The 23,171-nt window shown below is 40.0% G+C and overlaps 6 protein-coding genes across 8 annotated transcripts; 3 read left to right on the forward strand and 3 right to left on the reverse strand.

Annotated features, from left to right (window-relative positions):
• Positions 1–359: 359 nt before the first annotated feature.
• On the reverse strand, positions 360–2,297 carry LOC108621287 (uncharacterized). Its single transcript, XM_018018545.2, has 2 exons — positions 1,200–2,297; positions 360–1,137 (listed from the first exon to the last, which is right to left on the reverse strand). The coding sequence occupies exons 1-2, from the start codon at positions 2,251–2,253 to the stop codon at positions 971–973; spliced, it is 1,221 nt and encodes a 406-aa protein (XP_017874034.1). The 5' UTR covers positions 2,254–2,297; the 3' UTR covers positions 360–970.
• Positions 2,298–3,321: 1,024 nt separating this feature from the next.
• On the reverse strand, positions 3,322–4,959 carry LOC108608681 (uncharacterized). Its single transcript, XM_018000171.2, has 2 exons — positions 3,762–4,959; positions 3,322–3,701 (listed from the first exon to the last, which is right to left on the reverse strand). The coding sequence occupies exons 1-2, from the start codon at positions 4,867–4,869 to the stop codon at positions 3,502–3,504; spliced, it is 1,308 nt and encodes a 435-aa protein (XP_017855660.1). The 5' UTR covers positions 4,870–4,959; the 3' UTR covers positions 3,322–3,501.
• A 1,735-nt stretch (positions 4,960–6,694) lies between these two features.
• LOC108608683 (uncharacterized) lies at positions 6,695–8,534 on the forward strand. The gene is made up of 2 exons (XM_018000173.2): positions 6,695–7,875; positions 7,932–8,534. Exons 1-2 carry the CDS (start codon positions 6,834–6,836, stop codon positions 8,135–8,137), a joined length of 1,248 nt encoding a protein of 415 aa, XP_017855662.1. The 5' UTR covers positions 6,695–6,833; the 3' UTR covers positions 8,138–8,534.
• A 2,937-nt stretch (positions 8,535–11,471) lies between these two features.
• Positions 11,472–13,373, forward strand: LOC108608680 (uncharacterized). Of its 2 annotated transcripts, XM_018000168.2 has the most exons (3): positions 11,472–12,765; positions 12,825–13,017; positions 13,140–13,373. In XM_018000168.2, the coding sequence occupies exons 1-3, from the start codon at positions 11,694–11,696 to the stop codon at positions 13,198–13,200; spliced, it is 1,326 nt and encodes a 441-aa protein (XP_017855657.1). In that variant the 5' UTR covers positions 11,472–11,693; the 3' UTR covers positions 13,201–13,373. The 2 variants fall into 2 exon arrangements, with proteins under 2 accessions (XP_017855657.1, XP_017855658.1); XM_018000169.2 differs by lacking the exon at positions 13,140–13,373 and having other exon boundaries at positions 12,825–13,133.
• Positions 13,374–14,089: 716 nt separating this feature from the next.
• LOC108608682 (uncharacterized) lies at positions 14,090–21,412 on the forward strand. 2 transcript variants are annotated; one of them, XM_089462838.1, is made up of 6 exons: positions 14,090–15,256; positions 15,316–16,532; positions 17,910–18,251; positions 19,629–19,887; positions 19,945–20,111; positions 20,189–21,412. In XM_089462838.1, exons 1-2 carry the CDS (start codon positions 14,170–14,172, stop codon positions 15,519–15,521), a joined length of 1,293 nt encoding a protein of 430 aa, XP_089318964.1. In that variant the 5' UTR covers positions 14,090–14,169; the 3' UTR covers positions 15,522–16,532; positions 17,910–18,251; positions 19,629–19,887; positions 19,945–20,111; positions 20,189–21,412. The 2 variants fall into 2 exon arrangements, with proteins under 2 accessions (XP_089318964.1, XP_089318963.1); XM_089462837.1 differs by having other exon boundaries at positions 19,629–20,111.
• On the reverse strand, positions 20,479–22,859 carry RIOK2 (RIO kinase 2). Its single transcript, XM_018000167.2, has 4 exons — positions 22,179–22,859; positions 21,739–22,117; positions 21,486–21,677; positions 20,479–21,429 (listed from the first exon to the last, which is right to left on the reverse strand). Exons 1-4 carry the CDS (start codon positions 22,384–22,386, stop codon positions 20,565–20,567), a joined length of 1,644 nt encoding a protein of 547 aa, XP_017855656.1. The 5' UTR covers positions 22,387–22,859; the 3' UTR covers positions 20,479–20,564.
• Positions 22,860–23,171: the final 312 nt, after the last annotated feature.

Here is a 23,171-nt window from a genome sequence, read left to right on the forward strand (position 1 = left end):
TATTGTTGCTATCATGAGCTTTCGAAGCTCCTTTAATTTAAGGTATATATATATATACATATATGTATATATATATGTATATATATATATAGTGGTGAAATATACACTCGATGGATCGTTTTACTGATTATTGAGCAATATCATAAATAATCAAATGCATCTTCTTTTTTCTATGCAGTGATTTATTTTTATAAATTTAATTTAATATTTATGGATAAAATTGCAAATATGTATATATGTATGTAGGAAAAAATTATTCGTATTATTATTAATTATCACGGTCTAAATAAATTAATAAATTAAATTTAATATATTAATAGAGAAAGTAAAGATAAAGAACACGCTTTGTCAAGAGTAACATTTTAGACCTATACTCGAAAACTTTGGAAATTATTAATTATTTTTAAAACAAAAAAATATTTAAATAAAAATAAAAATCCCTTGAAGTAATAGCTATTTCAATAAATTTTAACAAATACGAAATTGTATACATTGCATATATGTACGCATATATAAAAAGTTTGGAGACTCTAGCAATAAAGGTGTAGTAGATATAATTTTATAACTGGTTTTCGATAAGGGTTTTTATCGATAAAAAAGATCGGGATCTTATATCTTCTGAAATCGACGCGTTCATACATACGGACAGACGGACGGACAGACAGACGGCTAGGGCCAAATCGACTCAGCTCGTCACCCTGATCAAGAATATATATACTTTGTGGGGTCTGCCACGCCTCCTGCTGCCTGTTACATATATTTCAACAAAACCATTATACCCTGATTTCCCATTGAAAATGGGTTCAGGGTATAAAAAATTGAAAGAAAATGTCTTTTCTCCAAACAACTTCTGTTCCAGCGAAAGAAGAAGAATAAATTTAATTCATGTTTGATATACTTAATTTATAATGTAACATTCAGTCCATTGGGACAATGTAGACCTACAGTGCACACATATTTAAGCAGGATTCTATATATCCCTGAAGTAGCCTTGATCAGTCATGCGCTGCAATAGGCACTCCACCTCCTGCTGGTAGTCCTCATCCTTGTACATACTCGTACGTCGTCGCAAAGGGTCAATGGCATTCTTCCGGGCAGCAATTTGCATGGGCAAAAACGTGGTCAGCAAAAGAAACTCTAAGTAAATGAATTTAATTTAATCTGCTATATATGAAATATTTCTCATATTCTGCACTCACCATTAAATCTCTTATCAATCATCTGGCTCTGGAATTCGTCGAGTGTGGGCGCCTTGGCGAGGTAGCCAATCTTTATTAGCGTGTGCTGAAGTCTCTCCAAATAGAATTTAATTAGTTCGTCCCTTCGCGCTCCACGCTCTTCGGTGGAGAACAACGTGTACATCGCATAGAGGAAATCATTAACCACGGGACCCACATGGGAGAGTTGGAAGTCTATCAGCATGCAGCTGTCGCACTTGAACATCAAATTCCTGATGTGAAAGTCGCCATGGCATAGGACATAATACGAATCGTCTCGGGGGCTCTGGCGATACTCGTTCAATGTATCTGCCCAATTCTGGATCAGATTTCTCCGCATGGCCTCAAAGTACCTTTTGTACTTCTTCAGGCTCTCTACCTCGTCGAGCATGTAAATAAAGTTGGGCAAAGCGTTTGCTATGTAGCTTTGATTCAGAAAGTTGGGCAGCGTAGCCATATTATATTGCAGGTCCTTAAATAAGTCCGGATCCTCTTTCAGCAGCTTGTGGCTAACTGCGTGCCATTTGGCCAGCTTGTCCAGAGCGCAGCGCAGCTCGTCCGACGTGAGAGGTCGATTGCGAATCACTTGGTATCCCAGAGGCAGCAGATCATCGAAGACCAGCACCTGCCGTGGCTCCAAGCTGTGGTATAAGCAAGGCACGCAGAGCGCCGTCTCCTCGCCTGCCTCTCGCAGCACCGCCTCGAACTTGGGCAGAACTTTCGTATACATGGCGATCTCCGTCTGGAATATACGTGATTCACCCACCATTCTTCGCTTCATGCCGCCCTGTTCCGGCATTGCCTTGACGATTAGCGACTTGGCAGTGCTTCCTTTGTCAGTTGAGTACTCCACCCAAGCACGGAACATGACACTCGCATAGTGATCCCCCTGCGCACTGGCTGGCGACAGCCTGAGATCAGTTAACCTTAGCTCCGGCGCCTTTTCGTAATGCTGCAACACTTCGGTAAAGAACTGAGAGTCTAGCCATTCCACCACCTCCAATTCATCGGGATTACAGCTCTGATTTGCAGTCATTATTTGTGATCCAGCAGTATTTGCCGGCTATTTATTTATACGATTCACTTGCTTCAGCACTAAGCAAAAGCTCTCTCTTTGCCTCTTTGTGCTTTTTAAAGCTAATGAGAGCGAACCCGCCGTACAAATGGATACTCAATAAATTGCGTATACCCTGTAAATGGGCGAATCTAAAGGTATGTTTTCTCCCATTTAAAAGCTATGCAAAGTGAATATAATATAAAATAAAATACACTATATTATAATATAATATAATAAATTATAATATCTGCTAAAATAAAAAATATTATTAATATTAAATTCGTAATATTTTGCTGTGCTCGCACTCTCAATCAAATTATTACCAATTCAACATGTCCATAAAAGGTAATCTTGAAAGCAAGATATACATATGTACCCATATATAAAGCGATTTCAAAGAGAGCGAAAGCTTTAAAATACCATACCAAACATATTTTTGTTGTTTACAGTAAAGAGAAGAAAAGCACAAGACTTAAAACGATATCGAAACTATTTTGCTAAAGCATCTTATTTTACTTATTAATGAAGAAAAGTGAGTGCATTCAAATAGATTTGGCAATGCCACAAACCACAAAGGTAAATACATATATCCTACAATGTTTGTGCAAATAAATTAAAAATTGGATTATTGGAATTCTGCTGACCTTATCTACGGATAACCTACAAACGATATTTAAACCTCTTTGGGGCCATGTAGCATGTAGCTTAAGGAAAACTGTATTATCTATAGTATTATATTCTATATCTCCTTATATTACTACCTGTTGAGGTCAGGTATGTGAGTTGCAGAGCTTTGCCGAAAATGCACCTGATTTCTACAGTATTCCTCATCTTATGTAGATAGTTTCGAAGTTAACCATGACCTCAGATAATTTGTGGAAAATAAAAATATGTCTCAAGCTCGCCTGTAAGTCGTTGGTCTGTTTAAGATTCCAGAAATCACCATTACACATTCTAAGGATAACTGTAGTTATAACTAACTGTTAGCTGCAGCTGATGTAGCTTCCCACCATAAATATCCAGATGATGATGATAATAAGTCAGAGGTAAAGTCAATAATAACAATGATTGGTTTATTATAGTAAAAATAATATTTTATTTATTAAATAAAGATAGTATGGCTTAAAATTATGATATGTTGAATAGGCTAATATATATATAATAAAAAAGAATATATATACAATACAAGATAAGTAATACAAAGTTTAAGGCGAATCACATAGTAAATCACTGATCTGCATCGAGCAACCCTTCACTATCATATACGGATAATAGTTCTCGCATTACATTCTGGGTTGCTGGATTTCTGTAGCAGGCATTCTTGAAGTTGATTGCTCGCTGATCTGTTTTGATTAAAGCATTAAAGTCTGCATCGTCCGTTTCCACATTCCTCTGGATGGGAAAGATGCCCAAGCTGGTGTGCATAGCTGCAGATAAAAGCACATTAAAGGACGTCCAAGAGAAGTTCGCAAGTATTTAAGACTTACCATAGAAGGACTTCTCCTTCAGCTGCACGTGAAAGTTATGCAAGCTAGGAATATGTGCTTTGTAACGCAGCTTTCTGAGCGTATCCGAGAAAATCTTGAAATAGTGCTGAATAAGCTCCTCTTGATGGTGCAAATGCAAATCCAATTGTAGCGACGAGTTCAGGAAATAAAAGAGATCAATGGCCGGAGATCCCCAGACGGCGTACTGGAAGTCAATGATAATGGCATCCTCCGGCTCGGCAGTGGCTTCGTTGTACTTAACTAGAACATTATTGGTCCAGAGATCACCGTGGGCCAGCACATTGATCCCTGGGCAGACGTCGAACACCCGCTTGCCCAGTTCCATGTAGACGGGCACAAGATCGTTCAGTTTCTGGGCATAGTGCTCATAGCCCGGCCATTGGGCCACGCACTTGCTGGCGGCCTGTACCATGCCCTCAAATATGGGCGCATAGTTGTCCGTGTGCCGGTTGAACATGCCACGATCGTAGCTCTCCAGGACGCCGTTCTCGCGCTCATTCAGCACGGCGGAGGTGGCGTGCATCTTGGCCAGCTTGCGCAGCACGAGGCGAGCCAGATTGAGATCAAGGCCCACCAGGCGGTCGGGCATCACGTAGCCACGCTTGCTAAGATCATCGAAGACTAGAGCTGAGCGATCGTAGTCTACGGCCATCGTCTCAGCAAAGAGCTGCTCACTATCCCCGATCTCTAGTAGCAGAGCCTTCAGCTTGGGCAGAATCTGTTCATAAACGGACATTTCACGGTTGAATATGTCGTAGGGCTCCATGATTTTGCGTACGAACTCGTTGCTCTCGTATGTGGTCTTGATTATATAGTTTCCGATCTGGGAGTTGCCATCGCCGCTGACGAACTCCGCCGTAATGCGGGTCAAGACGCCGCCATAGTTTTCACCGCGCCCTAAGGCCGGACGACCGTCCAATGCGATGATCCTAAGGTTCGGGTCCCTGTAGAATTGGCGAAGGGCATCCTGCAGGTATCTCTGTGTTAACCACTCCGGCCCACCCGAAATCTGCGTGTCTGCCTCAGTGCGTGAGTTCATTGGCTTTGGAATGGCGTCCAATGTGCCTAACAGATCTGATACTGACATTTCGCTGAGCGACTTTCACTGATCTATCACAATCGAACCCCTTCCACAGCTGCTACTTGGAGACTGAGACTTTTTGTGCCAGACTTTCCCAGTCACAGGGCCTTTTATACATCACCTCGCAGCAGGTGTCGGCGGCGTACTCATGTCGCAATTGTGATTTATATCTGAGAGTGTGAGAGATGCTGGCTAAATATTTGCATATTATAAAGTATTTAGTATATTTGTAAATTTATACCTAGCGTGCTTACAGATTATATTTAGGCTTTATAAATTGTGCCAAGCCATCCCGCTCAGAGTCGCCCACGCTCTGTTGCTACTGCCCTCTAAGCGATATTTATACATATATAAACTTGACTTTAATTGGCTTAGCCTCATCGTAAGATAGCCAAAGTTGCATAAAACGGTTCTTGCTTGAATGTTGCCATGCGAACATATCACATATGTATGTGCCACAGGATAACTTTGAATAAATATTAAACAAATTCATTTTTACAAGAATCTTATTTTGTTAAAAAAAAAAAACACGTGGGAAGCGAATGGCCTTTTTATTTCTTTTATGATTCCCTATATTTATACAGTTACTGTGTCTGGGTAAATAGTCATAATAATTAATCAAGACGTAAAATCATACGTGCACAAAGTAGCCAACGAAATTTCAATCATTACACAATTTATGGTGAATGCTCAGTGACGTATTATAAGCTTACCAGAATTACAGGGGTAAATCAAAAGTGGATACTTGAATTTTGTTTATAATCAAATGTTTATTATTTGGAATACTTCACTTCACACTTTGAGCCAAGCTATGAATAAATTCTCGACTAAACTTACCTACATTTTTATTAGCTCACAGTCAGACCAAAACACGCATCTCCAAGCTTAAATAATATGTTGGCCATCAAAAAAGCCTTCGAAAAGAGCTCAAAGTTGCGGCTCTGTAACAAAGTAAATGACGAGTCAAAATCAGACCATCGTTAGCTACCAAAATAAGAAATGCAGGCCTAAATTAACAGCTGCAAATGCAAGCACAATTCAATCACGATTGCAATTCTATTTATAAATTAAACAAAACCAAAACACTTGGCGTTAATTACAGCCTGGTCTCGCCAATAGACCAATTGATTTCATAATAACTTCTGAGCAAATTAACCAGGCAGTGCATTGCATTGCATATTGCCTATATTTGCAACTGTAACTCAATTTTTCCAATTTTAATATAATTATTATTTTGACTATATGTGAAATTCTGTTACTCTGACCCTAAAAAGGAAAGGAAATTGGTCCTCGCTTGGTACAGAAGCGCCTGATAAAGAATATATATTTGGATATTTGGATATTATGGATCATGGTCATGTTTCCCTTAGGCGATTACATTTCCATGAAACCATTTTACCCAGAACACCCATATTCCATAGCATACAGTAGCATCAGGTTATAATGACTCATTTTATAGCGTTCATTCATCTTGGGATTCATTTTCGATGACTAGGATGGTCCCCACAAACATACATTAAAAGATCTCCGGTTGGATGTAACGTCTTTCTGGTATAACGAATCGTCGGTCCCTTAAGCGTCATTATACCTGGATTTTACTGTAGTACAATTGTATTACTACTATGTATTATTAATGTCTCTACTGTGCCTTCAATTTAAAGAGTGATATTCCCAGCCGTATATCACTTTAGATTGCGCAGGGTCTTAGATAAGTCGCCACACAATTACAGCCAGCAATTCGGCTGGCGCACGTCACAGACGCGCTTTTATAGGATAAGCAAGCCGTAGTAGCAGCAAAGCAAATGTTTGCTCGGATATAAAAGACTCGCGCACTGGCAGGGCAAGAGATAGTCGGGCTGCCTTAAGTAAATACAATTCAATTCTATTAAAAGGCAGCTTTCATCTCGTATAAAAGTCTGCGACCCGCTCAAGATGCAACACTAGCAACGGCATCTCAGATACAACACACTATGGCAGCGGCACCTGAGTGGTTGACGCACGATTACATCAGACATGCGTTGAGGGTGCACTACGAGGACGCCGAGCTGAAGATTGTGCAGCTCGACGTGAATCCGGCTCTGGGTCCGGGCGAGAACTACGGCGGGGTGCTCACCAGGGCGCGGGTGCGCTTCACACTCTCCCAGCAACCAGCAGAGGAGTTGCTTCAGAACCTGATAGTGAAAACCTCCATTGATGACGACGAGCTGTCCAAGGAGCTGATGGCTCCCTATGATATCTACAATCGGGAAATGAATATCTACGAGCAGGTGCTACCCAAGTTGAATGAGCTGCTCAAGGAGATCGACGAGTTCGAGCCGTTGTTTCCCACGGCCATCTTCGTGGATCGCGAGCGCATGGCCATCATCTTCGAGGATCTCAGCGTGGACAACTATGTGATGGCCGATCGGATTAAGCGCCTGGACAAAGAGCACGCCCACCTGATTCTGCGCAAGCTGGCCAAGATGCATGCCACCTCGGCTGTATTGAATGAGCGAAGCCGCGGCAGCCTGGAGGGATACGATCGCGGATTCTTCAATCGCTATACAAACGCCTACAGTGGATACTTTGTAGGCGGCCTGTTGGCCGCAGCGCGATGGATGAGCCAGGAGCCTGAGATCGCGCACTACGGGCAGAAACTCTTCGAGCTAGCCCCTCACTACATGGACATAGGTCGCAAGTGCTTTGCCCCGCTGAGCGACTCGGTGAACGTCCTGGCCCATGGAGATGTCTGGACCAACAATGTGATGATCAAATACGATGCAGACACGGCTCGGCCTGTGGATATTATCCTTATTGACTTCCAATACTCCTTTTGGGGATCGCCCACCATCGACTTGCACCATTTCTTCAATACATCGCTGAGGGAGCCCCTGCGGCGAGAGGAGCAGAGCTCTCTCATTGAGTTCTATCATCGCATCTTCAGAGATATTCTCAGAAAACTCAACTACAAAGCGAATCCCATTCCCAGTTTGCATCAGTTTCAACTGCAGGCCGAGCAAAAAAGATTTTTCGGTAAGCTGGCAAAGATTATCTCGATTACTTTATATTAATTCATTGTTTTCCTATAGCTTTGCACTCGGCTGTTGTCGTGCAGCCCGTCATGATCAGCGAGGACCCAACGGACGCCTGTTTCAATGCTCTCATGAACGACGATGAGCGTGCGACTCGATTTAAGAATCGGCTATATAACAACCCCATAGTGCAGCAGAATCTCAAGGCCCTGATGCCAGTTTTTGATAAAAAGGGCCTCCTGGAGATTAATCAGTGCTGTTAGACTGTACTAGAAATATAATGCGATTGTAGTGCAGCTTTACACTATTTCCATTGCCTGTAAGAATCCTATTTAGATAATTTCTAGTATATCCCTTGAGGTGCTCAAACTCATTAACTAGGATGTCAAGATTTTTGCCTTACCTGTGGACGATGTAATTCTTCCCGATCTTCCACATCATATATATTACTAAATATAAGAGACACATAATTTTTTAGCGAGGCGAGCGTATATAAAGTGTATTTCTAATATATACTCTATTTCCTGATTTGTCACAGCCCTAGTGATTGCATCGGTAAATAGCTTTAGTAGTAGTATATATACGTATATTATATTCCAAATATCTACTATAATCTCTACGAACTGATATTCAATATATTTTTTACTTCGTGGATAAAAACTTTATGATTTCCTTTATAATAATGTTTCCCATCTTTGTAAAATATTTTAATTTTTTAATAACTATTCCAATAGATATATAAACAAGTATGAAGGCTCCAGTCGAGAGTGCTCGACTAGGAGATACCCTAACCCTCCAAGCTGATATTCTAATCATTCTGGACTTCTTTTATGCACACATACATACACATGCACTTATAAGCACGCGCTCTGCTAACTGCGCAGTTAGCAGCGACAGCGCTTGGGCTGCGCTACAGTGTGGGCAATATTATGAGAATTTATTTGTTGAATAATTTCTTTTTTAGATATACAATCTTAATCACATGGTTAAAATGTGTGTAAATTCCAATGCACAAGTCTCTAGTACTGGAAATGCGTTTTTTACAAATTGGGGGCGAAGGGGGCTTGGTATGTAAAATCTGTAAATTACAAAAACTTTGTATCCATTAACTTTATATACAACGCAAATTTTAAGTCTCCAGGTCTAAAAGTGTTCAAATTAGGCTGAAAAAATAATGTCGATTTTTCGATTATTCTCGATAAAAAAGTTATCGGATGAGTTATCGAAAAAATATGATACATTTGTACTGCCTATGGTATACACGAGTATGCATGCCAAATTTCAGCTCTCTAGCTCTTATCTCTTCTGAGATCGGTTTGCTCATACGGACGGACGGACAAACGGGCGAACGGACGGACAGACGGACAGGGCCAAATCAACTCAGCTCGTCACCCTGATCAAGAATATATATACTTTGTGGGGTCTGCCACGCCTCCTTCTGCCTGATACATTTCAGGGTATAGGGTTCAGGGTATAACAATACTGTAACCTGGCCGTAATCTCTTAGGTATTCGCGTTAGCGTTCTATGCTTCGATTGAAAATATTACCCATTAAGTTATAATAATTCCTTCACAATACTTACAATAAGAATTTTATTCAATTGTGCACCTAAGTGAAACTTAAAATATTATTAAATAAGTATGCAATACATTGTAGCTACAATCTATGAAATGACAATGTGTAGACCCAAACATACCTTAAAAAGGTCGAGGTCAGGGTATTAGAGTCCTTTATGGTGTGGACTAAACTTAAATCACATATAAGATTAAGATAATATTTATCTGCCTCACGTCAGACGGCTCGAGCTGTAAAACAAATATCATATATCTACCGTACATAAGCACAGCACATACTTATACACCGCACTCAGGGAAGGTGTTAGATAAAATGATGGCACAGAGTAATTGGCTGAGTGAGTCCACGTGGTTATATAGCAGGCTCTCAGATCTTAGAATAAGAATCCAAAGATAAGTATTGTTAATATAGAGGTGGGGCTTGAAACTTTATAGATTAATCATAGGCTCACATTAGCTCTTCAAAACGACCATGAACCACTTATTACGACATGTAGAGAATAGGGTTATTCTCATAAAACCCTACTTCAACAGAATCGCAGAATTGACAATTTGTATGACTTTCCATTCCAAGCCAATCATGATTAGCGGCAAATCCACAGAAGCCTGATTGATTTAACGAGATCTTGAAGTCGCAGATTATTCAGATTATTCTGAAAGGCCCATGCCCGATTAAAAGGTACTTAATCGATGCTATATAAAAATATTAATAATGTGCAAATTGGACTTCCCTCAGAGAAAACATTTGTTTAATAAATATAAACGAATTCTACTGACTGATCGAAAAATAATAATGAGTCTTACTATTATTAGAAAACCCAAAATAGTTCTTCCAGTCGGTTAAGTACTCTGCGTATTAATTTAAATAAATAAACAAATTCCAAAAAAAAAAAAAAAAAACAAATTTCATAAAAAATAGATCAAAAGTCACGTACTAGATTTACCGCTTAGAGAGTAAACTTTGTTATTAATATGAAAATAAGTATGTATATGGATTGATTTCATTGGGGTTCAAACCATCCGGGAAATGTTACTTATTGTAAATACTTTGCTTAATTTATGTATTGCAAATAAAAATAGCAAAAAAAAAAAAAAAATCACTAAAATCTGAAATCCATCAAAATTCATCAGAACTACAATATATAATTTCACTATCCTGCAAAGTTCATAAAGGATAATCATATGAATATAATGAGGACTCTAACCTAACTTATTATATGCGGCTGCATTTGCATGTACATATATGTTTTTATACCCGGATCCCATTGAAAATGGGAAATCAGAGTATAATGGTTTAGTGACAATTATATAACAGGCAGAAGGAATCATCGCAGACCCTATCAAGTATATTTATTCTTGATTAGGGCGACGAGCTAAGTCGATATAGCTCCGTCCGTCCGTCCGTCCGTCCGTATGAACTCAGAAGATATATTAGGTAGAGGGAAATTCGGAATGTATACTCGTGTATACCATCATATTTTATCATATTTTTTGATAACTCTTCCAATATATTTTTTATCGATAATAATCGATAATTTCTTTTTTTATTCAGCCTAATTCAACACCTTTTTAATTTGTTGAATGCGAAAATTTTGTAATTTACAGATTTTGGATACCACGGCGTCTTCGCCCACAATTTGTGCTTCAGAATATACATACATTTGAACATTATGATTACGTGCTGAAAGTTTCATAAATATAGTCCGTCTACAAGAGAAATTATTCAACTAAAAAATTCTCATAATATTGCCCACACTTGCACAAGCGCAGTTAGCAGAGCGCGTGGTTATGCGTGCATGTGAATATGTGCATACAACACGTGTAGAATGATTAGAATATCAGCACTCGTTCGTATTCAGATTCATTAATGGTAATGTCATTGATCTGACATCTCTGAGAAACTGATGTGAATATTAGACTGCACTGTAGGCGAGTAAAAGTATCTACCGAGATCGCGAAGATTGAACAAACAATGAATAATCTTGTTTGAGTATTAGTATAAAATCCAGACGTTCGCCTATGATAAGGCATTAGTATACTACCTCCGACAGTCTGAATTAAGGCACGACGATGAGGAGTGCAGTCGTCAGCGACAATCAGAGCTGTAAAGTCTAGCTAGATATATTTTTATATGTATACATAGTCCAGCAGTTTTCTCTTGGCACCCAGCGTCGTATAAAAGGCAACGAACTCCACATAGGCAGCTCAGAAGCGTTTGATATCCGTAGATACAGCTTGGTCATCATGCCCAAGCAAGGCTCCGACGCAAACTTGAAGGTACTGGCTGCTCCGGACTGGCTCACCCGCGAATATGTCCAGCAGAGGCTACGAAACTATCTGAAAGAGTCGAAACTGCAGCTGAAGAAGCTGCACATACAGCCGGCCACGGCCAATGGGGAGAACTATGCGAGCGTCATGACGAGGATCATCGTAGAGTACACGGACAAGGATATGTGCCAGCATACAGACAACTTTATAGTTAAGACCACGTTCGCCGACAAGGATCCGGCTTCTCACTTGCTGGAACAATATGGCGTATACGTTCGAGAAATGGACATGTACGAGGAGGAGCTGCCCAAGCTGGCGAAGATCATTCAGCTGGAGCTGGGGGATAGTCGGAAAATGTTTGCTCGCACAGTGTATGTGGATCGGGAGCACGACTCGATTATGTTCGAGGACATGTCCTTGGAGAAATACTGTGTCGCGGATCGCTTGAAGCAATTGGATCGGAATCACGCTCAGCTGGTGCTGGAAAAACTGGCGAAATTTCATGCCGCCGGAGCGGTGCTCAACGAGCGGCAGCCAGGGATCTACGGCCAGAAATACGATCGCTGCTTCTTCAACAAACACACTCAGGCTTACAAGCCCATTATGCAGAATATGCTGAGAGCCCTAATAACATCCATCGAGGATGACAAGGCGCTACATCAGCGCTACGCAGCTAAGCTGAACGGAGTCATCGATCACATCATGGAATACGGCGAGCGGACGATGGAGTTAAGCAAGGGGGACTTTGCAACTCTCTGCCACGGCGATCTATGGACTACGAATATCATGTTCAATTATCTGAACGACGGCACGCCGGACAATATGATCTTCATAGACTTTCAGTTTAGCGTTTGGAGCTCGCCGGCTATCGACCTGCACTACTTCTTCTGCACCTCGGTGCAGAACGATCTCCATAGGAATCATCAGGCCGAGCTAGTCCAGTTCTATTACGAGAAGCTTGTGGAGGCACTAACTAAACTGAAATATAAGGGCCAAGTGCCCAGCCTATTTGAGTTTCAGCTGCAATTTCAAGCGCGTGCCTTTTATGGTAATTAGCTCATGACATAAATTAAAACTTTTATATAAGTATATATTTCTATTGTATAGGTGTTTTCTGCTCGTTGGTTTTCCTGGCGGCCATGCTGCACAATGGGCCTGAGGAGTTTTCCATTGAAAAAGCGCTGTCGCCTTCTGAGGCCGATGCGGCTGTGCGAGTTGCTGTCTATAAAAACGAGCTATACCGAAAGAAACTCAGAGAAATCTTGCCTATGCTTGATCATAAAGGACTGCTCGATGAGATGTAAATACAATTGTTGTTATTTATAAAAGAGTATTAGTCTAGAATAAACAAGTCAAAGTACGGTAGTTGGGTTACTCGACTTGGAGATACCCTGAACCCTGCTTTTATTTCAATCATTCTAGGTTCCTTTATTCAAGCAACTTGCCTCAAAATCGAATTTGCAGACTTAATTTGAGAGCGTGATATTGACATGGAGATGGGTATGATTGCCAACGCACAAGCCTCTGCTATTTCAAAAACGATTTGTATAAATCAAGTGTGCAGAATATATGTATTTTTGCACCTTGTTGAATTCTAGAATTAAAATATGCTTAAAAATCGAAATAAAAGTATCGATTTTTATCGATAATAACGAATTTTAAAAACCCAATCATTTCTTACTGCGTATGGAATACATGAACATGCTTTTCATATTTCGAGCTTAAGTATTCGACAATATTGTTGGATAAATACGGATGTACAGATACTCAGAAGCACAGACAGACTGAGCTCTTTCATGATTAAGATTAGATGTATATATAAATGTTATTAAGAATAAATATATACATATACATATACTAGTTTCTGATTTGTCACGCCCAATGTGCGTAGATGTGCCCATTATAAAGATTTATTCTTGTGTTGTCAGCGCGAATATATATTCTAAATTTCAAGAGTATACGCGATGCGAATGGAATGTGTGCTGGACATGTGCTGCTCTTATTTCCGAAATAAGCAAAGCTGAGCAGTGAAACTATCAGCTACATATGACCTACCCTTTTTGTGTAAAGTAGCTCTCATATACATACATATATACAGTTTATATACTTTATGAACTACACTGCAGATAAAGCAGTCGCAAATCTGAATATTTTATGGAGCGCACGCTTATTTTATACTTTCTACAATACACCTAATGCTCTATACAACTATCCAATTCTGTGTCTGCTATGTAAATAGAACTCTTATTTGTGTTCTCATGACTGTGCGAAATTCAGATTGAAATTAATAGATGTACATATTCTAATCTTATGCAATCGCATATGGCAGCCACAAATAGATAGGACAATTGTCTAGATCAGTCAGCTTTACGACTGCTATAATGCAAGATTATATACACATAGCTTTCGGAATGAATGCGAGCCTCAGACTCGTTGCGAAACCCATACTAACATGGTTGAAATAAAGAGCGGCAACAGCAACGGCAGCCAAGATGGGGACAGCTTCCATCCTGCCCCACAGTGGCTGACCGAGTCCTATGTGGAAACTATTCTCCGGCACCATAAGCAGGACGGGGGGCTGAGCATCAGAGACCTAAATATTAAGCCAGCGACGGCCAAAGGCGACAATTATGCCAGCATAATGACCAGGATCAAAGTCACCTACATCCCAGGCGGAAGCACGCAAAGCGAAACGGAGTTCTTCATTGTGAAGACCACCTATGAGAACGATCCGTTCATATCCAACATCTTCGCCAGCTACCAAGCGAGCTACACGGAAATGGTCATGTACGACAAGATCCTCCCACAGCTAACCCTCCTCCTGGAGGGCACCTCGCAGTCGGAGAAGCTGTTTGCCAAGACGATTCACGTGGACTACGAGCATTCGGCCATCATCTTCGAGGACCTCGCTGTACTGAACTACGTGCTGGGCGACCGCTTGACCGGCTTCGACTTGGAACACACAAAGCTGGTGCTCCGAAAGCTGGCCAAGATGCACGCCTGCTCTTCAGTGCTTAATGAGCGCCAGCCCGGACTGCTCACCAAACTGGATCACGGCATTTTCAATCGTCACACCCGAGGATTCTCGCCCATGTTTGAGAGCCTGTTGGGCATGGCCGCAGACTTTGCCGGGCAGTGTCCAGAGCTGGGCAAGGTATACGAGGACAAGCTGAGAGCCCTGCAGAAGCATGTGATGGAATATACGGAGAAAGTCTACGACCCACAAGAAAACGAGTTCAACACCCTAACTCACGGCGATTTGTGGACAAACAATATAATGCTGAGAAAAAAGACTGTTCACAGCCAGCTGGACTTGCTTCTGATTGACTTTCAGTTCTCAGCCTGGGCTCCGCCTGTCGTGGATCTCTTTTACTTCTTCTACACCTCACTCCGGCCTGAGGTGCGCAACAACCACTTGAGCGCCCTGATCCAATACTATCACAAGGTGCTGGTGGATACCCTGCGGGAACTGAAGTTTGGCGGCTATACACCCACGCTCAGGCAGTTGGTGTTGCAGCTCGAAAAGGGAAAATTCATGGGTGAGATCATAGTTGATTCCATTGTTGGATGGAAGCTATATTTATATTTTCCTTCATAGCTGTCACCGCATGTCTGACCTGCCAGGCCATAATGCTCAACGAAGAAACGAAGGATGCCGACTTCAATGGGCTCATGGTGGACGATGAACGTGGTCGAAACTTCAGAAGATCTATGTACAGCAACAAGAGGCTTCAAGATATTATTATAAAATGGCTACCCGAGTTCGATCGCAGTGGTCTGCTAGACTTGGTGGAACAAAATTAATAAATATTTTAATATTTAAAATGACTCTTCTGAAATTTTAATGTCGTATATTGTACAAAAATTATAAACGAATATTTATTTTATCAAAAATCAATGCGGACGTTATATTAATATTATTCTGAATTTTCAATATAAAATTACATATAGTTTTCCCCGTTGTTTTTTATAAAAAGTTCAAATGACACTGAAACATTTTTCATAGTCGAGAGTTTATATTTTTTACGTTCATAAGCAGATACATACATAAATTCATATATTTAAAAGTTATAAATTATCGGTATATAATTTGTTCTCCTAGTTCTTTGCAAAAGCTAGAACTCTTTTAGTTTCCTTAATATTGTGTACAAAGGCTATTCTTCTAAGTCCATCTTTGAAATAGGTGGTGTAGTGACCCGTTGGACTGTTGACCGATCTGCCGATTCTAATTTTAAATATATTGAATTATCGTTGGGAAAATTTTATAAATGCTCTCTTTATTCCCGATACAAAATTAATTTAGAAGTTATTTTCAATCAGATGATTCAAAGACCTGTTAAATATAAATGCATACTATGCAGTATACAATCATTTATATATTTAACAATCCTTTCCACACTATCGAAATTATATTAGCCATCCCAAGCTGTAAGTCAAGAAACTGAATAGCTTGTTAGTACGTTATCATAATCTTATCTTATCTAAGATACACATAAAACAATTTCATGACTGAATGAAAGGGACTATTTACATAAGTTAATCAGCAATTTAAATTTCGCGAAACTTCGTTTATTTTTAAAATGCCAAGTCATTCCATTTAAAGTCTGCTCGTACAGTTAAGCCTCTAGTTATAGCCTAAACATCTATTGCACTTGCTGAAGATATTTTCCTTGTTCAACATATCGATTCAACTTGACGTGGGCAGGAAACACCTGTAAAAAACCTATTCAATAATATCACAAGATTTTCAAGTTTGATGACTGTACCCCACGATTCGACTGTTGGTATCGCAGTTTGAAAATAGTAACTCCATGGGTGAGTAGGCTAAATAAAAATTAGTTAAATTTGCTTGAAAGCTTCAAGGCTGCGATGTCGAAATTTCTCCATGTTTTAATCCACTAAGATCCGCATATTTAAAAGAGATAAAAGCTTGAAATTTCATAGGTTAAACTTTCATAAAATACTATATTTTATGCATTGCTTAAACAGAATGAAAAGATTATACAGTTCATTCAAAATAAAAGTGCAAATCTAGATTTATTTAAGTACTGACAATTTCAATTGCATTGAAAATACAGTCAAACTCTTAGAGAGTTTACGTTGTTATATCATACGTCATTTGGCTGCGAGTTTCAGCTTAAGCAGCTGTTGCACAATTGCCCGGGCTAAGCTGACTAGCCCGCCCAAGAACACCAAGTGCAAGCTCAGTTTTCTATAAAGTTGGCGGCGCCAACAACCTCGAGGAAGGGGGTTTAAGTCCATCTTTGAGACCAAAAATGTCTTGCAAAACAGTAAAGTTAAAAGGAAGGAATCATAGAAAATTATGAAGACAATGATATAATAGTGCTTAATTCCAATTTACTTAAATTTTGAGCGATTTGAGAGGTATGCAAGATCTAAATAAGATCTATCTCAGTAATAATATTCGAGGTATGATATATCTACAACAGTATTAAGATCGTCAAATATTTGAGACTCACGCAGATGGCTGACCAAACCTAAGGTTTTACTTCAAAATAAATATAGTAGACCTATAAGCTGTATATCCTGCTATTTAAATCATGAAAAGTCTAAACATTAGACTATTAGCTATGCTCTTTGCAACATTCTTCTTATTGTATTTCTGTAGGAACGAAAACCAACAAGATTCTAGGAGCTTTATTTATGTACCACTGTTGAAGGTATTTTTACAGGTAGTCTGCTGTAGACCTCCTCTAAAGATCGACATGTTTAATATATATCAATATTTTAATTTCAAATTAAATGTTCTTATAACACACATTGGCCTACAGCTACAGCCCCAAAAACTTGACAAGTTGATCTCACTGTTAAGCTGCTCTTTAAAGATAAAACTGAAAGAGCAGATTATTCATATTTATTGACCACAAAATTATAGTGGAATAACACTGCGTGTATGAACATATTATTAATTCATTTCATTTTATTTCTAATAACAGTTTGTAGATATAAGTACATATCATATAATATATGCCTCTCACAGTGGAACTGCTTGCCTATGGAAAAAGAGATCACACATTTAGACCATATATTAGACGTACATACAAAATAAAATTCAATATAAAGTTATCTCACTTCATTGTAAATATACAATCTGATCGGATGTTATCTTATTATATAGACTTTCTGTTCCACGGTGAACGATATTTCTATAACTAATGCAATTTACATTAGACATTAGATTAACGACTGCCATGACGAAGCTATGTGGGACTAGCGGCTATAAATTGTGACTGGAGTGTACGTCGTTGTGGGAGATTCAGCAACGACGACTAAGATGGGGATCTCTTCAAGACTGCACTGGGATGGCTGACCGTTTCCTATGTGGAAGCTATGCGGATGCCATAATCTGGATGAAGAGCTGCAAGTTAAAGACATTATTATCGATTCAACTTGACGTGGGCAGGAAACACCTGTAAAAAACCTATTCAATAATATCACAAGATTTTCAAGTTTGATGACTGTACCCCACGATTCGACTGTTGGTATCGCAGTTTGAAAATAGTAACTCCATGGGTGAGTAGGCTAAATAAAAATTAGTTAAATTTGCTTGAAAGCTTCAAGGCTGCGATGTCGAAATTTCTCCATGTTTTAATCCACTAAGATCCGCATATTTAAAAGAGATAAAAGCTTGAAATTTCATAGGTTAAACTTTCATAAAATACTATATTTTATGCATTGCTTAAACAGAATGAAAAGATTATACAGTTCATTCAAAATAAAAGTGCAAATCTAGATTTATTTAAGTACTGACAATTTCAATTGCATTGAAAATACAGTCAAACTCTTAGAGAGTTTACGTTGTTATATCATACGTCATTTGGCTGCGAGTTTCAGCTTAAGCAGCTGTTGCACAATTGCCCGGGCTAAGCTGACTAGCCCGCCCAAGAACACCAAGTGCAAGCTCAGTTTTCTATAAAGTTGGCGGCGCCAACAACCTCGAGGAAGGGGGTTTAAGTCCATCTTTGAGACCAAAAATGTCTTGCAAAACAGTAAAGTTAAAAGGAAGGAATCATAGAAAATTATGAAGACAATGATATAATAGTGCTTAATTCCAATTTACTTAAATTTTGAGCGATTTGAGAGGTATGCAAGATCTAAATAAGATCTATCTCAGTAATAATATTCGAGGTATGATATATCTACAACAGTATTAAGATCGTCAAATATTTGAGACTCACGCAGATGGCTGACCAAACCTAAGGTTTTACTTCAAAATAAATATAGTAGACCTATAAGCTGTATATCCTGCTATTTAAATCATGAAAAGTCTAAACATTAGACTATTAGCTATGCTCTTTGCAACATTCTTCTTATTGTATTTCTGTAGGAACGAAAACCAACAAGATTCTAGGAGCTTTATTTATGTACCACTGTTGAAGGTATTTTTACAGGTAGTCTGCTGTAGACCTCCTCTAAAGATCGACATGTTTAATATATATCAATATTTTAATTTCAAATTAAATGTTCTTATAACACACATTGGCCTACAGCTACAGCCCCAAAAACTTGACAAGTTGATCTCACTGTTAAGCTGCTCTTTAAAGATAAAACTGAAAGAGCAGATTATTCATATTTATTGACCACAAAATTATAGTGGAATAACACTGCGTGTATGAACATATTATTAATTCATTTCATTTTATTTCTAATAACAGTTTGTAGATATAAGTACATATCATATAATATATGCCTCTCACAGTGGAACTGCTTGCCTATGGAAAAAGAGATCACACATTTAGACCATATATTAGACGTACATACAAAATAAAATTCAATATAAAGTTATCTCACTTCATTGTAAATATACAATCTGATCGGATGTTATCTTATTATATAGACTTTCTGTTCCACGGTGAACGATATTTCTATAACTAATGCAATTTACATTAGACATTAGATTAACGACTGCCATGACGAAGCTATGTGGGACTAGCGGCTATAAATTGTGACTGGAGTGTACGTCGTTGTGGGAGATTCAGCAACGACGACTAAGATGGGGATCTCTTCAAGACTGCACTGGGATGGCTGACCGTTTCCTATGTGGAAGCTATGCGGATGCCATAATCTGGATGAAGAGCTGCAAGTTAAAGACATTATTATAAAGCCCGCAACTGGCAAAGCCAAACATGATGACCACGATCTTAACTACGTAATCCCACATAATCCGAAATGCCACATAATTGATATGCTACTGATTGACTTCCAGTACTCTGCCTGGGCGTCGTCAGCCATGGTTCTATTCTTTTTTAGTCACCTGATGTGCGCAACAACCAACTAGACGAACTTATTCAATACTATTATAAGCTGCTTGTGGGTATCTGCGTGAATGATCATTTATTAACTACCGAAGCTCAGGCAATTTCTGCTGCATAGGTGAGCACATCTCGTACATATAAAGAAAACACCTATTATTTATTATTCTAACTGTGAGCGCTTCTCTGGCTTCTCAGACTTTGAGACAATCCGGATGGCTGTGCTCTAATTCTTGACGATGGGCGAGTGCGAAATATCAGAAGAATGCAGAATAACAATGGGCGACAAGAAAATGTTAAAAAGCAGCTGCCCAAATTTGATCGATGTGGACTATTTGATTTAATACATTGATATTTATACCTGCATATTAAAATCCTCGAAACAAATAGGCCAATAAATGTAAATAGACGTTTGTCTAATAGACGAGTTTGACTCTTGCATTTGTAGCAGCTCACTCAATCTTCGAAACTCATAAAACAGTTCTCAATAGTATTATAAAAGTACTTGCTATATTATAATTAGATCGTTGATTATTGTAGAAGCGTATATACACGGCTTTGGATAAGAAATAATCTAAAAGTCCCAGCCCGCGTACTCCTTGACCACATCTTTGTTTTCCTTACGATGGCGATGCACAGCACTCGCCTCTCCCTTCGCCACGCAACGCTTGCGCTGATCCCGCTTTTCCTTTACGTCCATGTTGCGACGTATGCGATCTGTGATCACAGACGGAGCTATCGTGCTGGCCGTTGTGGAAAAGGAGCGCTGACTGCGTGCATCGTTAAGCATCTGCTCAACCATCTTAAGGCGGTACATGCGCGAATTGGGATCGAGGCCGGCCAGCTCTGGCATTTCATCCGTTTCCAAGTCGTTTGAACTGATGGAGTGCACATCATCAGCTAGAGCAGTTGCTTCTTTTTCCTTTGAACCAAAATCAGCAGTCTCTTTCACAGCGGTATTAGATTCGCTAGTAGAAATGGGCGACTCTTGTTCGGGGGCAGCCGATTTTGGTGTTGTTGCTAAAGCGTGATCGGATACCTCGGGACCTACAGTCAGATTGCCTAGGTATTGCGTGCACGACTCAATGTAACGCCGTATCGCATCATCCGACTTCTGCTGTGTAGGCTTGCTCTCGCTATACGATACTTCATTCTCCAATTGCCTGCGGCACTCATCGATCTCAGCGGCTGCTGCGGGCACCAGAGTTGGCGGCTCGTCGTTAGCCTCCTCTTCTGCATTTTCCACCTCTTCAATCATACCGTACTCCTGTAGGAGATCCTGCTCCATTTCCTTGGTGAAGCCATAGCCTGTGCAATGGACCTCTGCGTCCAAGTCATCTTCGCGCACCAAATCGCTGAATTTGGGATAATCCTCGCTTTCGTAGCCAAATTTGCGTCGGAACATCTCACGTACACACGTGACGTCACGGTCAAAAAAGCTGCCAAGGATGGGAATACATTAATATTGAATCTGATTTCTTTTTCAGCCACTAACAATTGAGCGTTCTCATGGGCAGTAGACATCATCTGAGGGAAATCAATAAGTATGGGCTTTCCATCATCGGTGAGCATTAAATTGAACTCGTTGAAGTCACCGTGAATGACACCCGAATTGCCGAGACGCACGATGAGATTCATAAGGTCATCGTAAACTTGCGGCACATCCCGCAACTCATGCACTTGTGTCCTATAGGAGAATGACATAACTTGAATGGAAAACAGACTCGGCTGAATTAAGATCTACTTACATGGGCCAACCGTTGACCAGCTCCATAAGAACGCAGTGCCGATTGAAATCAATCGGCCTGGGTACAGGAAAGCCGCGATCATATAGAGCAGACATGTATGCAAACTCTCGTGTAGCAGAAATACGAGACAGGTAGAGCCAAGAGGCTTTGTGCCGGCGTCCATGATAGTCTCGCTTAGACTTTACGTTGCGGAAACAGGTGCGACCCAGGCGATGCAGCTTCAAGCAAATAGGCGTGCCCTCCTCATCGGCAACCACATATATGTTCGACTCTTTGCCAATGCCAATCTGGTTGCCAAAGGAGCTAACAGAGCCACGCAACGTGAGAGACTTCAATGCGAGATAGTCATAGCCAGTGTTGGTCAAGCGATACCCGTCATCTGCAAAGCAAAATTCAGTTGTTAATAACATAATACAGGTATTATTTAACGTTTTGCCTACATTTTTTGCCACGCTCATAGGACAGCAATTTGTGCTTGCAGAGTTCTTTTAGCAATTTATGTACGCCTCCAGTTTTAAGGTTGGCAATCGCAGCAGCCAGTGGCCCTGGCACCAATTCATGATTCTTCATGCCCATTTCGATGGCTGTGAGCACACGAAAATCCTCTCTGGTGAGATAGCGCAGCACCGTGACGTTTAATTTACCCATTCTACTGTGGTTTTCAATAATTTACGTGCATTGAATTTGTTTTGAGTCTTACCACTGACCAGAGAACACATAGACTAGACATGTAGTACAAAGTTTTTCAACACCGAAAAATCTGACTCATAGGGCCTATCAATTTCGTATTTGCTCGGCTCTTCACTTTTTAGGTTCGGGCTACGAAAATATGCGAAGGTACAATCATTCCGCTTCATGCGCTCGACCGAGATGGTCAAATGTTGAATAAAAGATGCCTCTATGCTCAATTTTTGTTCTTGCTCTCTCGCTCTCTCTGCTCTCTGCTCTCTCAATATGTATATGTATGTATGCATGTGAGCACAAGCAGCAGCTCACGAAAATTGAAATTTCTTCGCGTTAGACTGCCGTTTCTTCCCTTACGTGAAGTGTATTCCGAACTCTTCAAGCCGTTTGCCATGCGTTTTCGTTATTATTTGTGGGAAGGGTATGAAAGCGTTGGTGCGCATAATGAAAATGTTTTCGCGATTAGCATGCATACACACTCTCGCTTGCTACATGTACTATGAGCATTTGTATGCCTGTGTGCGAAGCTCTTGCCGCCTGTAGCAATTTTACAGCCCAGCATTTGCATTTGGTCGATCTTGTGAAGTCCTCACATACATATGTATGTATGTATGTATATACATTTGACTGTGTGTACGCATGGGATGTGCTGTTCACAATTATGGGATATCACTTGTAGAAGCATTTGTATGCCTATGTGCCTTTACATGTGCGTGTGTGTATATCTTTGTTTGTATGCTTGGGAGATG

The sequence above is a fragment of the Drosophila arizonae genome, chromosome 2, assembly GCF_054131065.1.
Source record: "Drosophila arizonae isolate 15081-1271.41 chromosome 2, UAZ_ARI_1.0, whole genome shotgun sequence".
NCBI classification, from domain to species: domain Eukaryota; kingdom Metazoa; phylum Arthropoda; class Insecta; order Diptera; family Drosophilidae; genus Drosophila; species Drosophila arizonae.

Coding starts and splice junctions, on each gene's coding strand:
- LOC108621287 (XM_018018545.2), bottom strand. CDS start 2,253: ATGACTGCAAATCAGAGCTGTAATCCCGATGAATTGGAGGTGGTGGAA. Junction 1,138..1,199: donor GATTGATAAGAGATTTAATG/GTGAGTGCAGAA, acceptor TCATTTACTTAG/AGTTTCTTTTGCTGACCACG.
- LOC108608681 (XM_018000171.2), bottom strand. CDS start 4,869: ATGTCAGTATCAGATCTGTTAGGCACATTGGACGCCATTCCAAAGCCA. Junction 3,702..3,761: donor GAAGGAGAAGTCCTTCTATG/GTAAGTCTTAAA, acceptor TTTTATCTGCAG/CTATGCACACCAGCTTGGGC.
- LOC108608683 (XM_018000173.2), top strand. CDS start 6,834: ATGGCAGCGGCACCTGAGTGGTTGACGCACGATTACATCAGACATGCG. Junction 7,876..7,931: donor CGAGCAAAAAAGATTTTTCG/GTAAGCTGGCAA, acceptor GTTTTCCTATAG/CTTTGCACTCGGCTGTTGTC.
- LOC108608680 (XM_018000168.2), top strand. CDS start 11,694: ATGCCCAAGCAAGGCTCCGACGCAAACTTGAAGGTACTGGCTGCTCCG. Junction 12,766..12,824: donor TCAAGCGCGTGCCTTTTATG/GTAATTAGCTCA, acceptor TCTATTGTATAG/GTGTTTTCTGCTCGTTGGTT. Junction 13,018..13,139: donor AAAGGACTGCTCGATGAGAT/GTAAATACAATT, acceptor CAATCATTCTAG/GTTCCTTTATTCAAGCAACT.
- LOC108608682 (XM_089462837.1), top strand. CDS start 14,170: ATGGTTGAAATAAAGAGCGGCAACAGCAACGGCAGCCAAGATGGGGAC. Junction 15,257..15,315: donor CGAAAAGGGAAAATTCATGG/GTGAGATCATAG, acceptor TTTCCTTCATAG/CTGTCACCGCATGTCTGACC.
- RIOK2 (XM_018000167.2), bottom strand. CDS start 22,386: ATGGGTAAATTAAACGTCACGGTGCTGCGCTATCTCACCAGAGAGGAT. Junction 22,118..22,178: donor CTATGAGCGTGGCAAAAAAT/GTAGGCAAAACG, acceptor TTTGCTTTGCAG/ATGACGGGTATCGCTTGACC. Junction 21,678..21,738: donor CTGGTCAACGGTTGGCCCAT/GTAAGTAGATCT, acceptor ATTCTCCTATAG/GACACAAGTGCATGAGTTGC.